Source organism: Coenobita brevimanus, chromosome 14, assembly GCF_032717465.1.
Source record: "Coenobita brevimanus isolate Jiangsu-jjx chromosome 14, ASM3271746v2, whole genome shotgun sequence".
Lineage (NCBI taxonomy): Eukaryota > Metazoa > Arthropoda > Malacostraca > Decapoda > Coenobitidae > Coenobita > Coenobita brevimanus.
Genome location: NC_136967.1, coordinates 5,549,003 through 5,565,556, shown reverse-complemented (window position 1 = coordinate 5,565,556; position 16,554 = coordinate 5,549,003). Strand labels below are relative to the sequence as shown.

The following is a 16,554-nucleotide window of genomic DNA, read 5'->3' as shown; positions in this document are numbered from 1 at the left end:
GCTGACTGGCTGCTACTAAGACCCAGGTCATAAGATAAAGGCCTGGTGTTTATTAGGAGAAACCCATCTCTTCTGACGAGGGTGGAACCACGTCACACGGATCGACTGGCGGAAGCGTTAACTACCACGTCACTCACAGTACTGTTTCACATATTTAATATATATCAACTATTAAAACAATTGCCGTGTTTGCATTGCAAGCACAGTGATCCAAGTAATGATTAAGTAATGAGCCATCGGTTTATCATCTAATAATGAAAAAGAATACGTTTTTAAATATGTAATATATGTAAAGATGTGATCTTTCAGATTATTTTAATTACTGTTATCAATACTCGCATTATCCAATACTTTCAAGAAGTTCCTTTGAAATTCTATCGGCTAAAAATTGTCGACTAAATATTGAGATGAACTCTGACTGAGGTTCCCTACGGAAGACGAGAGTTGATGATCCGAACTTTCATCAAGCATGTACATACGAACAAACAGATACACTGTTGCCAGCACCCGTTACCCACCTCTCGCGTCTAGGTGGCCCAGGTGGAAAGTTTGGCGACTGTACATTGTTTTTAGTTACAAGAATTGTGACATCTCTCATATACATTACATACTTCATCAGTAAAAGAAATATATATATATATATATATATATATATATATATATATATATATATATATATATATATATATATATATATATATATATATATATATATATATAAATATATATATATATATATATATGAAAGTGACAATAATTAAAGCCTATAATCATCCGTCATAGGACCTCTCTCCAGGTCATAGCATTTTGAAAAAAGAAAAGCTTTCAGCTGTCTCTTGAAGGATTCAGCAGAAGAGTTGTCTCATGGACAATGGCAATCTGTTATATAATCTAAGGAATCTATACACAAAGGAACTCTCGGAGAAAGATGACTGGTGAATGGCTCCAGGCTCGTCAAGAAACAAGGAATCACCTTCACTACGTAACATCACACCCGGGGGTGCCGATGGGAGTTTTAGCAATTCAGCAAGATCTTCGGTTTACCAAACTTAAGAACCTTGAGTGTAATAAGACACAGTTTAAATCCAGTTCTAGCCTTTACTGGTAATCAATGTAGCTCAATTAGGAACGGTGTAGTCGAGGTTCTCGGGGGGAGACCAAAGATAGGCCGTGCTGCCCTGTTCAACACAGACTGAACTTTTGTTAGTATATTATTTGGAAGGCCAATCCACAGTGAATTACAATAATCAACACAAGACAAGACCACTGCATGGACCAATGTTACGAGGCAACGTCTGTTCAGGAATTTTCTCACAGAGTACAGATTTCTGATATGCAAGTTGCACCCTCTGACAACTTGTGTTTTAACTTTGAATTGAAATAAACACCCAGATTTCGAACAGAACTGACTGGATGAAGCCGTGACACACCAATGTTCAGAGCCAGGGTATTATCAGTGTCATTACCAAATTTCTTAAAGAAAGATTATTCATGTATTTACCCTTTACCAATATAGGTACATGTATAAGGCAAAAAATTATTCATTTGAAAATTAATGGCATATGTTCTGTATTTTCATGTTCTAAAAGGTAACAAATTAATCGAGTACATCATCCAGTCAAGTTCATTACCATGTCCAAATCCAATACCAAATCATGCTTATTCATTATCTGATGGAGTTTTCATTACCAAATCGGTCCTATTTCGGTAATGAAAAATACCAAATGTCAAGTTGCCCAACGTTTGGTGGGAGGCCCCTTCTGGTGGGAGGCCCGGGGCCCAGGTCCCGTGGGCCCACCCCTGAGTCCGGCCATGTATCAAGGGAAGCCCGGGAAGGAAAGGACGCCGTGGTCGGTCTAACGTTCATCCAGGCATCTTCATCCAAGCGACCCTTTATCTAAAGTTGCTTACATAAAGTAACCCTAAATATAAAGTTACAAAACAATATTAGCAATCCTTTATAGAATTAATACAATATGTTCGTTTAGTTATGAAATAATAGGAACATGACAATCCAGTTATATGAAAAATAGCTTTGCTCAGCGCTAACATCCTGAAGTTACCATCATAGGTAACGATATACTGAATAACTGATGCTCAGCATATTACTGAGTTTTCACTTTATGGTTGCCTCTGCCAAACACTAGTGTCGAAATGCCTCTCATGACTACACGCAAGATGCGGATGGAGATAAAGACGGCCACATGGAAGAAGAACAACACGTCTAGCATGAAGAACTCCACCCAGGAAAGCTGGGCTGCAGGACTCCTCAGTTGTGGCGCCCCCTTGTGACGGATGACGTACTCCGTCCAGAACACGGCCCTCTCCTGCGGCGTTGTCAATTGATCCCGCAGCTGCCTCGATGCTGTCAGCACATTCTCCTTGTACCTTAACGTAAATGTAAAAAATTGAGCATGAGTAACTTGTTAGTCCATTTCCTACATTTTTAGTTAAGAGGAGCTCTATAAAATCAAACATCCAGGTAGACCTTACAGCCACATTTATTCTCACAGGAGCCGCGGGTGTCATATATCAGCTTTAGTCCTGGTATACTGTGCTTTTGTTAACTAACGATATATTTAGACAAATGTGCAATTAATATGAACACAGAAGTTAATCATTATACGTATATTATTGCCCTCAAAAGCTGAGATTGTATTTTCCAACCATGTAGTTATTAGAAAAAATCATAATTACAGCGCTAATTATTTTTCCATAAACCTTTATAATAGGCAATATAAATAGGGCTTTTTGGCGTGGTTATGTTTCTTGGATTACTGAATATTTTCTTGGAACATGGGGGACAGGAGAAAATCAAACGAATCTTAGGAAGGCTGCAATTTGAGACAGTTGGTTAAGTAATAGCGTTAATTATCTTAGTACAGGTTAAAATACTAGTACAACGTCGATGAAGTCCATAGTTGCTGGAAGAATGGTATACAGCTACATAGAGTGCTGTAGTCTTGAACAAAGGAGAGAGAGCAATGTAAATCATGTTGTAATCCTAGTAAACGCAAATTAACTTTAGCTTTTAAAGAAACTGTATCACAGTATTAGAGGTCTCCAGTTTTATTATTGTTTAACATGGGAGTTGCAACAGAATACAGAGCCACATGTTTCACAATTAGCCTTGCAATATCTTGCCATATTCTTACTGACAATATGAAGTACACATAGATAAAAATTACCTGTGAATAGAACATTTCATTTTTGAATTCCATCTAGAAGTGGCCGACAATCAAATAAATGCCAACAGATGTATATTATTCTACTCCATGGAGTCGAAGGACAACATTCCATCAGCCCACTGCAATCATATTCCACACATGATTTTTGAAGTGTAGCGATAAGAGCATGTGGAATTTTGATTTTCTGAAGCTAAATGTTTGTGAATCAGAAAGTCTACATACGACGTTGAGCTGAGTTTCTGCTGTGTGCAGTCATGTGATATATGTAATTATGAACTACTTAAATACCCACTCCAGCCCAAGAATATACCGTGAACTAGAGGAGTGCCAGACAGGCACATAAAGTGATAGAACAGACAGCTAGAGGTTTGAAGGAGTTTAATGCTTATAATTTTTATGATGACCTCAACAATTTCCATGAACCAGTGTCAGTATCGTTGAAAAATATTTTCAGAAGGTTGACGGGATGACATTAAATGATCTGATTAGTAGAGACTGCATTTATCAGACAAGCAAGAGTAAACATTGCATTTATTTCAAAAGACAGTTTTGCTTCAAAATTTATTTCTAGCAGCAAGCTAAAGAACCTTATATTTTAGTACTATTATTTCAATACAAAACACCAGTAAGACTGTGATACCAACTTAGGGTTGGTGGTAATTTCGGTGAGGACATCAACTACGGCCTCCACAGTCAGCTCCTCCCACAACAGCATTTCACCAAAGCCAGAATTCTTGACAAAAAAAGCGTTCCTGGGTTGATCACTGAAGATGGGTAGGGCGAGGAGGGGCGTGGCGTGGTAGATGGACTCCTGTGTGCTCAGCTGGCCACCATGAGTGATGAACACTTTCACGTTATCGTGGCCTGAGATGCACATGCTGTCTTAGTACAAACAGTATTTGTGAGGTTGCATTGTTTTCATACACCATTTGAAGCCAACTCATTAGTTACAGGATGAACTTACCAAGGATATCCTGTTGTGGAAGCCACTTGCTTATCATGACATTCTCTGGCAGGCCTTCCAGGTCCTCCTCATACTTCCATATGACTCTGTGTGGCAGCTTGTGGAAAGCCTCGATAAAGGCTTGGCGGTATTTCGCTGGCATCGAGTTTCCTCGAGCAACCGACCCTAGACTGAAGTATATCACACCCTCAGGACCAGCACCAGATATCCACGACTCCAGATCCTATCGATAATAAGAGCAAATAGTTTAGGCATTTAAGCATGAACATAGTATATCAGAAACTGCACATTTCAACATATTTACTGTATATGCAGGGGTTCTTTTCATCTTGAAGCAATTAAAACAGGAGCAACCGGAGGGGCACTCAGTGTAGCGCATCTCTCGGACAAGGGCAACGTAATTTCCAAACTACTCTTCATAATCGGTTAGGGTTTCTCATCACTGATTAGGGTTTCACAAAAAGTGTTTTCTGTGCAAAATCTATAATAAGATCCGGATCGGTCCCAAAAGTTAATCGATTTTTCCCTGGGACATGGGCTATCTATCTGCCAAAGTTGGTCCAAATCTCTCTTTTAGTTAATGAGTGATCTTGCTAAAAGACAAACAACCAAACAAACAGGTGTGGAAACATACTTTTCTTGTCGGAGAGTCATCCAATCATTATTAATAAATCTTATACAATTTTCATATACCCATAACAGAAGGATATCCTGGACTTCTTATTCCACAAATGAGGGATAATGTACGGGGCACCAGCCTGATGGCTAAAGCCCCTGTCACACATACGCAACTCAAGGGCCGACTGCGGCGCGACTCAAGGTCGTGTCCTAGTTGGCTCCCACGCCTCCCGACTGGCCCCGAATCTGCTCTGCTCATGACTGCCTAACGACAGCGTCAGGACTGCCTCGCGACGAGTCGTGACGTCCTCAAGAACGCAACAAGATCACAAGGCAACCGAGAGGCGACGGAGCTACGAGTCTTCAAATTTGAAATTTAAAGAATTTTTGTCAGCCACGAGTGTTAAAAGACCACCCACGAATGCAAGACGACTTCGTGACGCGTTTGGGGAATGCACCCCGACCCCCCCAGGACACCCCCACGACCCCCCACGACCGACCCATGGGGAGGGGCATCACACCTGAACCACCAATGACACCCAGTGTGGGGAGGGGCATCACACATAGACCACCAATGACACCCAGTGTGGGGAAGGGCATCACACTTAGACCACCAGTGACACCCAGTGTAGGGCAGGGCATCACACTTAGACCACCAATGACACCCAGTGTGAGGTGGGGCATCACATCTAGACCACCAATGACACCCACAGCATCACCATGGACCTCTCCTGTGTCTAGTCAGTTGATGAGGGACACACAGCCATAACGTTTTTTTTGTCGGCGACAGCATCACGACACGCAACGACCACATCACGACGCATCCAATTGAGCTAAGACTGCTTCACGACCGACGTACGACATTCCCGAATGCGACGGAACTGTGACACGACTTTTGGCAAGTTGTGAGGCTTATGAGCGCCCTAAAGAGTCCGGGCTTTGTCGACGAATCAAGGGACGATCAATGAAAAAATGCGTTACGACCTTCAGTTGTACCGCGGTCAGCCCTTGAGTCGTTTGTGTGTGACAGGGGCTTAAGCATCACTTGTCAGGACTGGTACAAAGGACAGACCTGCCTTTATCGCCCACATTTGAATGTTGGTGTATCCAAGGGTTGGCTGGTGGTGTGTGGTATCATTATGAAGAGACACGAGGAAATTTCACCGTTACATATGCTGTTACTATAGGTGGCTGTGGTGCACTTCCTGCACAACCCTAATTTGAACACCAAAAATATTATATATATATATATATATATATATATATATATATTTATACAGTATATATATATATATATATATATATATATATATATATATATATATATATATATATATATATATATATATATATATTTATACAGTATATATATATAAAGGGAACTGCCTGTTTGAACAAAAATATTTACACAACTCTGTGAGAACTCTGAATTTCTTTGTGTCTTTCAAATTACTTTTTGAAGTGACTAAATCTAAATGCTTATAATAATAATTTTACACAATTGGCATGAATGGTACAACAATAGTGTAATAAGTGAAGTTATTTGTGGTGTTTGGGTGATTATTGCAATAACATTGCACAATCCTAGTGTTCTATATAACTTCAGTGTATCATGCTTATTTTAGTAGGTTAAGCTAACTTTGCTGAAGATGAAAGTTTTCTCATTATCGTCAGAAAAATCTCTGCATCAGGAAAGAAACTACATTTTATCATTGTGTGAGATATATCTGACCATTCTGTAAGTGATTCTTGAGAGACCCGATTTTTTTGTCAAAACATTCTTCGGCTGTAGGGAATTGCCATAATCTGAGGAAACCTTTAGTTATATTACTCAGGCCAATACCGGATTATTCTGTTCAGCTAAGAATAATTCTAGCAGTTGTAGGATGAAAGTAAATGGTGAAAGATTAACCTCTGGGAGTGGGGTGGCAGGTCGACAGTGCATGGCGCCCACCTCCACCTGTGAAGGCAGGAGAGGCACTGTTTTGCTGATGCTGAAGTGAGAGTTGAACAGTCCCAAACTCTGGTTTCTCTCTATTTCCAGCAGAGGCGGCAGGTCAGGGAAACGGGCAGAGATCTGAAGAATGAATAAGAAAAATATATGTTGTCGATATTACGACCGCCAAACTAGTATTACCATCTTGTCTTACTTGCCCTTCTCGTGCATGACGTTAGTATCCAGAAGTCATAAGCAGAAAATGAGCCGGGATAAAAAGTCATAAACAGGGTACTCAGTGAAATTGCACTGATAATAATACAAGTACTGAATTTGATACATATCCTAATAGCTCATACTTATTAAAAAAGAATATTGTTCCATGCATCATATACTGTATACTGTGTATATATATATATATATATATATATATATATATATATATATATATATATATATATATATATATTATAAAAACTTGTGTAGCCAGTGATTTCATTAAATTCCTTTGGAATTAGTGAAATGAGTTTAAATTGGGATGGGTTAATTAAGGCTAGGTTAATCTAGGCTGCGGTTAGGTTTTGATAAATGAAAAGTTATATGTTCATCAAAATCACCCTAACCTAGCGTAACGTACCTTACCTAACTAACCTAACCCAACCTAACCTAACTAACCCAGCCTAACATAACCTAAACTTAACCTAGATTTCCCCAGCCCAACTTAACCGCAGGCAAAATTAACCTTAACCCACCCTAATCTAATCTCATTTCACGAATTCCCTGGAGATTTCATGAAATCACTGGTTACTCAAATTCCCGGTAATATCTATCTATCTATCTATCTATATAAAAGATCACTCATGTCTACAAAGCATATAGTAAGTGCTTGTGTATATCCGATGTTCAGAAAATAACCTTCAAAGGCCAACAATTGCCACTTGATACCAGGCATGCTACTTGTACAGATAAAGTCGAGGAAATCTAATTCTTTGCTTACCATATGCATGTTCCATGTTACATCTTTCAGTTCTGTAATTTGTTCCATGCTTGTCTTCCTGGCTTCTATGCCTTGCTTTGTCACAAGTTGATTTATATCATACGAGTATCCTGTTCTTATTCTGATAACTTGCCTTCGTCACGAGCATCAAAGTATGCATATTTTCAACATACCATACCATTCAAACGTACTGTACATCCTTTTATTCACCTGATTACTAAACCTACTTAATCCCCATCTTTCTCTCACATGAGTTTTTCTAATGTATTCTGATTTGTACAGACTACATACACCTTAGTATGCATTATACATTCCCACCGCTCATACAGTACTTCCAACATGTGATGCTCGTAACACGCCAGTGAGAACATTTGTGGGCTATGAAGAAGCTTACATTTTCTTTCATGATGTCTGTTACACTCCCATAATAAGCTTACAAGAGACTTCCCATAGTGCAAGCGTCAGAAATAATGTGCCGTAACTCCTTCACTGCTAGAAAATCTTCAACATACTCTTTTTGTAGCGGTAAGCAAAGTTCAGTTTAATGGAGACTTATCGTTGTGAATGGAATCAAGTACCTCCTTTTGAAGTTCTGGAACTACAGCCCAGTGTCTCCAGTACACAGCCATTCCAATGTGTGCTACAGTGTTGACAAAACGTTGCCAGACAGTCATGGGGGTCGGATAGTCGAACAGTAAATTAGACGCATAGGATGGTAGGAGTACGTTGCCCAAGACGGCGCTATGACGGGGGTCCATTCCACCTGCAGCGACTGTGATGAAGGGCATCTCGTACGCAAAGGGATAGGCTACCTGAGAGGAGAGACTGAAGATTATAAGCTGCAACTGGAAATCACATTTACACGTATTTCAATGTGCTATTATAATACAGAAAAAGACTGCGGGCACACAAAAATAGATGTGTAATTCCTTATGAATTAGAGATAACTAGCACTGAAACGGAAATGTATTATCATGACAGTGCGAAGATTGTATGCACGCAGATCCAGATGTGTTAAGATGCAACTGAAGATTACATTGGACAGTTACATCGCTCCGTTTTCTACCTGGACAATAATATTGAGCACATATTCCATAAGCATTATGAACACTGATATTTTTTATGACTCAATGTATTATGGAGTCTAGCATATAAACAGGAGGTAATTCAATTTGACAAATTATTTGATATCACTGTTTGAACGACATATATGCTTCTTATCTGTGATACTTACCTCGTTAAATGTTTGGTCAATAATGATTAGGTCGAAATTTTTTCTTTTGTTGTAAAGCTCTTGAAATTGGGGGCTATCGTACAGCTTTCGAGCAACTGTAGGGAATAGATCTTTCATCAGACTAAAGCCTCCTGTAGGATCATTTAAATAGTCGAACATGTTTAGAGCTTCTTCATCGAAAAATTTATGACCATGTTCAAACTTGTAGATGTTAGGGTGTTTTATGGGCTTCTCGTCACTCGTCAGCATGACAATCTGAAGGTCAAGAGAGATGATAGATGGGTAACATTAAGTATATATTTATCGAATGGCAAATATAAAACATGGTGTACCACTCACGACATGGTTGTACCTTAGTGGTTTTGGTCAAGTGGGGTCATTTAGGTGACTAACCATGGCCAACTTCGAGCACAGTTACCTACCAGCTATAAAGCTACAACAGTCTTACCTTGTGCCCACGTTCGGCCAGAGCCTTGGCCAGTGGTAAGAAGACGTTCCTATGGCTCCTGGAGGAGACCGGCAGGAGCATGAGGATCTTATAGGAGGCCTGAGGAGGCGCCAGCTCCCCTGCGGCGCCTCCCGCCAGAACCGCCACCAACACACATAGCAGCGCCAACTTCATCTGCTAAGACACATACAGATTGGTACGTTGAGAGGTTATGTACAGTGCAGTGAATATACCCCTCTGAAACTGTATCTATTGATGGAAGACCATCTTCATCCAGAAAGAATAATACAATCTTACTGCGGATTTACCTGCTGACCGGCATAGCTCATGGCCCACTAACATCCGGGCTGCCAGCGTGGCCAGAAGAGGACTGTCCTGGCAATACAGTTTACCAACTCTACTTTTTTCACGTTAACTTGACCTAGATTCTCGTCCTTTTGCTGCATATTTGACGTAGTTCAGTGATAGAATAAGATAATACTTTGGCTTTACATCCTATCCATCGCACTCCTTCATGATTAGCATCATCTTGTGTCTCAGTACTCAAGATGGCAATTTTAGGCCAATATTAGAGTGAAGAGAGTATAGTAGAGAACCTGACAAGAATGCTAGTGTTTACATGACTTCTGGTTCTCATCAATCTTTAGAGACAACTCTGTCCAAGGTTTCCTAATTCCGAGGACAAGCTAAATAAGATCATATAATGTTATCAGAAATAAATAAAGATTCCTAAAGCCCAGGAAGCGCTATGTAAGATTTGCTTTAACCTTTATAGGAGGAAAGACTACTGCAAACCCGACTATATTCGTGTAATGATACCAAGAAGATATGATTAAAACTTCCCGCGATTTAGAAGAGTCACAGAGCTCATTGCACAGTACCTCATGCTTGTTATTGCTGAAGAAATCTTTGGAGACAAAAGCTGAATAACTTTGTTTCTCTCTTTCCTTCTCTCAGTTTCTCATTCTTAGTCTCCGTCTCAATCTCTCTCTCTCTCTCTCTCTCTCTCTCTCTCTGTCTCAGTCTTTCTGTCTCTCAGTCTCAGTTTCAGTCTCTGTCTGTCTGTCTGTCTGTCTGTCTCTCTCTCTCTCTCTCTCTCTCTCTCTCTCTCTCTCTCTCTCTCTCTCTCTCTCTCTCTCAAGGCACATTTATCAAAGCTGTTATCAAGGTCTAATATCAAAGCTACCAGTCGAGCAAGGCGGTACTCCCAAGATGGATGAAAAGCTGATAACAGTGAGAGCTGGAGATCACGTTTAATCAGCCCTTGGTACTAGATCCTGACCATCCCCCATTGCTGAACCTTTTCAGGGTTTCAGTAACACAGAGAGTAGACCAGCATGTTCTCCAACACAAGTTCCTCTAAGTGTCAACACCAGACTACATGCACATTACACATTTTACTTCTTATTCAGATTTTTACAAATTAATAATTGTCATCTATTATCCAAGCCTCGGGGTCCCCAGAGGGAGGGGACCATAAACCACTCCATCTGCCCCTCTGGCGGTGACGACCAAGCGAGATGCCTGGAACCATTGTCTGACTCACGTCTTCTTCATTTCTTTAACATTGGCGGCCTTTCCTCTAACTTTCTGTTGAGCACCACCTTTACTCTAAACCTCACCTTCCCTACCTGACTGATATTCAGCTGTCTAAGGCGATTGATGGGAAAGCCCACTCTGCATCCTCGTATTTTCTCTGTGCTTCTGTCAAAACCGAAGGTGGCTGTTGTGAGTATGTACGCAAAGACATAGCTTGCTCTCGCGTTCCTGAATTTGAAATGTATGAATTCTCTTCTCCAGCCTCGGCTATTCTGCTATTCTCTAACTAAATACACGTATATCTGTGCTGTTTACTTATCCCCTGATACTCCTCACCATGGATAATTCTTCGAGTAGCTTACTTCTAAGATGGAACACATTCTTTTCGTTTCTCATTTCTCTTAAATCTCCATTCCAGGAGATATCAGTGCCATCACCACCTTTGGCTTTCCTCTCCTTTCACTGATTCACCTGGTGAACAAGCCTACCTTAATGTCCTAATGCAGCTTGTCTTGTACAGCACCCTACCCACATCCCTGACCACATTGGAAAAAGTTCCAACATACTTGACCTTTTCCTTACATCTAATCCTTCTGCTTACACTGTTAATCTTTTCTCTTCGTTGTTTTCCTCCGATCACGACCTTATCTCCTTAACCTGTCCTATTACTCCCGTAAAGCCTGTGGACCCTCCCCAGAACGGCGGCTGTGGTACTTTGGAGCTGCTGATTGGGAGGCTCTCAGGCAGTACTTCTTTGATTTTCCCTGGAATGATTTATGCTTCCATGGCCGAGAGCCATTTGGGTGTGCCTTGCGCATTATGGAGGTTATTTTCTTGGGCATGGAAGCATACATTCCTTTCTCATATTCAGTGACTAATGCAAAAAAAAAAAAGAAAAAAGGTTTAATCACACTTGTTCCAATGTTGTCCACAACAAGGAGAGAACCTACAAAAGGTACAGGAGCCAACCCACCCTGAATCTCACCTCTTTTATGTTTTCTCCCGGATTCGTGCAAAGTCTGTTCTTCGCTCTGCTCAAAATAATTTCATTTGTAGTAAATGTTCTGGACTCTCCAGCTCAAACTCTTCCCGCACCTTCTGGCAAAATGACAAAAACCTTTCTAACAACTTTGCTTCATCAACTTTCCCACCTCTTTTCCAGACTGATGGCTCTGTAGCTATTTTTTCTACTGATAAAGCAGGATTCTTTGCCCAGACTTTCTCCTCCAATTCTACCCTAGACGATTCCAGTGCTTCTTCCCCATCACATCCCCCCCTCTGATTTCCTCATGAATGACATTAAAATTTCTTCATTTGATGTATTTTCTGCCTTCTGGCTTCAGCATTAATAAGGCATATGGCCCTGATGGGGTCTCCTCTGTTGTCCTCAAGAACTGTCCTTCTGTGCTTATACCATGCATAGGTAAACTCTTTCGCCTTTGTCTGTCAACTTGTACTTTTCCTTCTTGCTGGAAGTTTGCTCTCATTCAGCCTGTCCCAAAGAAGGGTGACCATTCCAAACCCTCTAACTATCGCCCAATTGCCTTGATATCCTGTATTTGAAAAGTTTTGGGGATTATTCTTAACAACAAAACTTTAAAGCACCTTTCCTATTACAACCTTCTTTCTGATCGTCAGTGTGGCTTCAGTCATGGACTCTCCACTGGCGAACTTCTCACTTACCTTTCAGACTCTTGGTCATCCTCCTTTTGGGACTTCAGCGAAAGCTTTGCCGTTGCACTTGACATCTCTAAGGCTTTCAATCGAGTCTGGCATAAATCTTCAATTTCCAATCTGCCCACTTCCAGTGTCTATCTTTCTGTCTTCGCCTTCATCTCCAGCGTCCTTTCTGGTCGTTGTATAGCTGCTGTTGTAGACTGGCACCGTTCTTCTCCTAGAGCTATCAATAGTCGTGTTCCTCAGGGCTCTGTCCTGTCACCAACTCTCTTCCTCTTTTCATCAATGACTTTCTAAGCTGTACATCTAAGCCTATCCACTCATACTCTGATCATTCCACCCTTCACCTTTCCATTTGCTTCCCGCAGCGTCCGTCTCATCAGTTACCGCAACAAAAAAGGGATGAGTCTATGGCACACCTAATGTTTGACTTGACTCATGGCTCTGCTTCGGGTATAGTAATTTTGTTGTTTTTGATGTATCAGAAATTCAGTTTTTACATCTTTTAACCCAACAGTATCTTCTGCAGTAGTATCCTCTAATTTTTTAAAAATTTCAACTCAATCTTGCATAACCTTTAAACATACTTGGGGTTTCATTCTCTTGGGATTTTCCTTAGAGAGATCATATTACCTCTCTTGTACAATCTGATTCCAAGAGATTAGGTGTACTAAGCTGACTCCGTACCTTCTTTACCCCTGCATAGTTGCTGATTTTATACACGGGTTTTATTCGCCTCTTTGTAGAGTACAATTTCCTCGTGTGGGGTGGCTCCCCACGTACAGCTCTTCTGAACAAGGTAGAATCAAAGGCTTTTCGTCTTATAACTGTCCTTAGGCTCCCTTCAGCTTCTGTTTCTTCGCCGCATTATTCCATCTTTATCTCTTCTCTATCCTCTGAACTGTCTGCTTGCATTTCTCCACCACTACAGCGGGCGCGTAGCACCCGTCCAGCAACTAACTCTCATCCCTTTTCTGTCCATCTCCCTAATGCAAGAGTTAACCGTTACTCCTAGTCCTTTTGGTATGCAAAAGGTCAACTCTGGAACTGTCTCCCTCTGTCTGTATTTCTTGCTGGCTATGATCGTAAATTTGGCTCTCTGTTATCCCCTTTTTTTTATTTCTTGGAAGGAACAATCTTCCCAGCTCTATGGACTTCGATTCCTTCTATCTTACATTAAATGAAAAAAATGATCTGATCATACAACTATCTGAGTACTGGCGTTATCTCTGAGTTTTGTGAAGTACCGCTCTCGAAAAAAGATCAGATCAGATATTATACAGTAACCTGCACCTGACACGAATTTTCTAGTCATCCCGTGTAAGGGCTGGGGAGGATTTTAAGTGGATTGACTGGTGACTGTATTCTGAGTGGTGTACAAGCCTTCGTAATACCGCATCCCTAGCGATTTATTTTCCATCCATGTATTTATTTATCGATTCCTAGAAACCCTAATCCCGTAAGGAGTAGCCACAAACAAATCGCCTCCACGTTGCTCTGTCCTTTGTATATCGGTTTCCTTCGCTTCAGCTTACAACCCCCTCCCTCGAATATCTCTCCCCTCCAAGCAATTTACTTAAGCAAACACTCCTCTTGCTTTTTATCACAGGCTTGTAATCAGTGAGTGTGAATGAGAGAGAGAGAGAGAGAGAGAGAGAGAGAGAGAGAGAGAGAGAGTCAAAAAATGGTTAATTTCTTGCCACTGGCGTAAACTGAAATAAGTAATCATGTTATAAAAGCTTAAGTTAGCGCACATAAAACAACTTCTTCAATATTTATATTTATCCACATTACTAGTTTTGTACAGACTTTTAAGGTAAAATTTTAATAATATTTGTTGCCACCTCAGAATAAGCTCGTCATAAGTAACTGGTGTTTCACGTGATATTCTTGCATACTTATATAATTTCAGGGTGTCTAAATGAACAAAGAAACACATTTAAAACGACCAGTAATTACAAAATTCAAGATATCTATGGCTTTACCGAAAAACCGTATCGCAAGTAATACTCAACCCTTGTTCGACTGAAATGAATTGCCGGATAGATGTAAGGAGTTTAATTTTCTTTCAAGTATCAACAAGCTGTGGGGTATGGGAAGAGGTGTCAGGACTCCATATTATAAATACAAATCATAATAGATAGCATGATGGATAGATAGATAGTTAGATAAATAGATAGACAGAGCACCAGGCAAGCCTGGGCACGGTAAATGATCTTGGAAGTGTAACTGAGGAAATGTTGACAATACACTGGAAGGAGCAAGTCAGGGGATGATATAGGTAGTGTGTCAGCGAGATAGCATACGAACAATGCCTAGTGACCATACACACACATACACACATAATCACACACAGGTTTCTAGAACATTCCAACAACAGTGTAACACACGTGACACGACCCCTGCTACACCAGAATTTAGGAAGCAGAGCTCAGGAGGTTAGCTATAGAACCGACAGGGAGTAGAGAGAAGGAGCCTAGCAACATTGGAGAGAGGATGGAAGAGGGAGAGAGAGAGAGAGAGAGAGAGAGAGAGAGAGACAGGAGGTAGCTCGCGGGACTCTACTTATACTTCACTCGTGTGTGAGAGACTTCGTTAATATTTCCAAGACAAATAAAAATAGTCCCATACTCATCTTTACCTCTCCGGTCAAGTCATGACAAAAGGGAACGAAGATTATCTACTTACAAAACTACTCACGTATAACAACCGCTCGTCCACGAGTCTAATATATGTATAACCAATCCACAAAACTTCACTACAAGAAGCTACAAAGTTATTGTGAGAGAGGCAGCCCGGAGCTATACACTTCCGTAATCATATGAAATCCAGTCTTGAATGTGTCACAAACACATGACTTGAATAACTGCAAAAATAAATTGAACTTGGATTAAAACTGCCTGAGATTACTAATATGGCGAGCGTTACAACTCGGTCCCTCAGTCATATACAGTTAGCCAAGATTTGGAGTGAGACATTGAAATGCTTGTCAGTATGTAAAAATAAGCACATTCATGGCAATACGCAATACGATCACCAAGAATTATTCTGCAGAGGTACCACATAAAAATAAGATAAATAAAAGTTTTGTGTAGTGAACAGACACCCTCAAACCCTCATAGACACTAACTTTGTTTTAATGGAGGAGGGATTGCGTCTGCTCTGGCCGTTGGACCCTTAGCAACTATCGATATTAGGACCCGCTTGCACCTATAGTTGTTAAGATTATCTGTAGCGCTGAGCACACACACACACACACACACACACACACACACACACACACACACACACACACACACACACACACACAAATTCATCGCCCATTAAGCACCCTTGTTAATTCATTGTGCACTAACCTCCTCAGCAGGAAAGACCTTTTGTAAAGTTAAGTATTATTATTTGAAGGTAACCACAATTAACCATAAGTAGTGTGCAGTCGTTTGGTAACAGCAGTAATAAAACAAGGAGACCCGTAAATAGCGCTCCACCAGAAACTCATGTAGCATTATCTCATGTGCTGCAGGGAGGCATAGTCGGCTAGTGTGGGTGTATTTTGGCAGTGACAGTAGGAAATGAATAAATGGTGCTGAATTGCTGCTGACAGAAATGACTAGACCTTCCCCACTACACACGAGACATCACCCGTCAGAGTGGAAGCGGAGTGATATAAACGGTCAACCGTGTATGTGGGAACACGTTAATTTTATACAGGCAGAGACATACCTAATGGATGACAGAAGGAATAGCCACCTTGGACACCAAGGTAGAGGGGGCCAATTTGCCCATAACTATTATAATTTTTAAAGAAAGACAACAAAATTGAAGGATTTCTCTAACAGAAAAGCCTTTAGGACACACACACACACTCACACACACACACACACACACACACACACACACACACACACACACACACACACACACACACACACACACACACACACACACACACA

The 16,554-nt window shown here is 40.8% G+C and overlaps 1 protein-coding gene across 1 annotated transcript; it reads right to left on the bottom strand.

The window, feature by feature from the left end:
* Positions 1-2,091: 2,091 nt before the first annotated feature.
* On the bottom strand, positions 2,092-15,770 carry LOC145418817 (UDP-glycosyltransferase UGT5-like). Its single transcript, XM_080287150.1, has 8 exons — positions 15,732-15,770; positions 9,386-9,559; positions 8,938-9,192; positions 8,282-8,515; positions 6,683-6,847; positions 4,153-4,375; positions 3,833-4,052; positions 2,092-2,388 (listed from the first exon to the last, which is right to left on the bottom strand). The coding sequence occupies exons 2-8, from the start codon at positions 9,557-9,559 to the stop codon at positions 2,106-2,108; spliced, it is 1,554 nt and encodes a 517-aa protein (XP_080143276.1). The 5' UTR covers positions 15,732-15,770; the 3' UTR covers positions 2,092-2,105.
* Between the last annotated feature and the right edge of the window lie 784 nt (positions 15,771-16,554).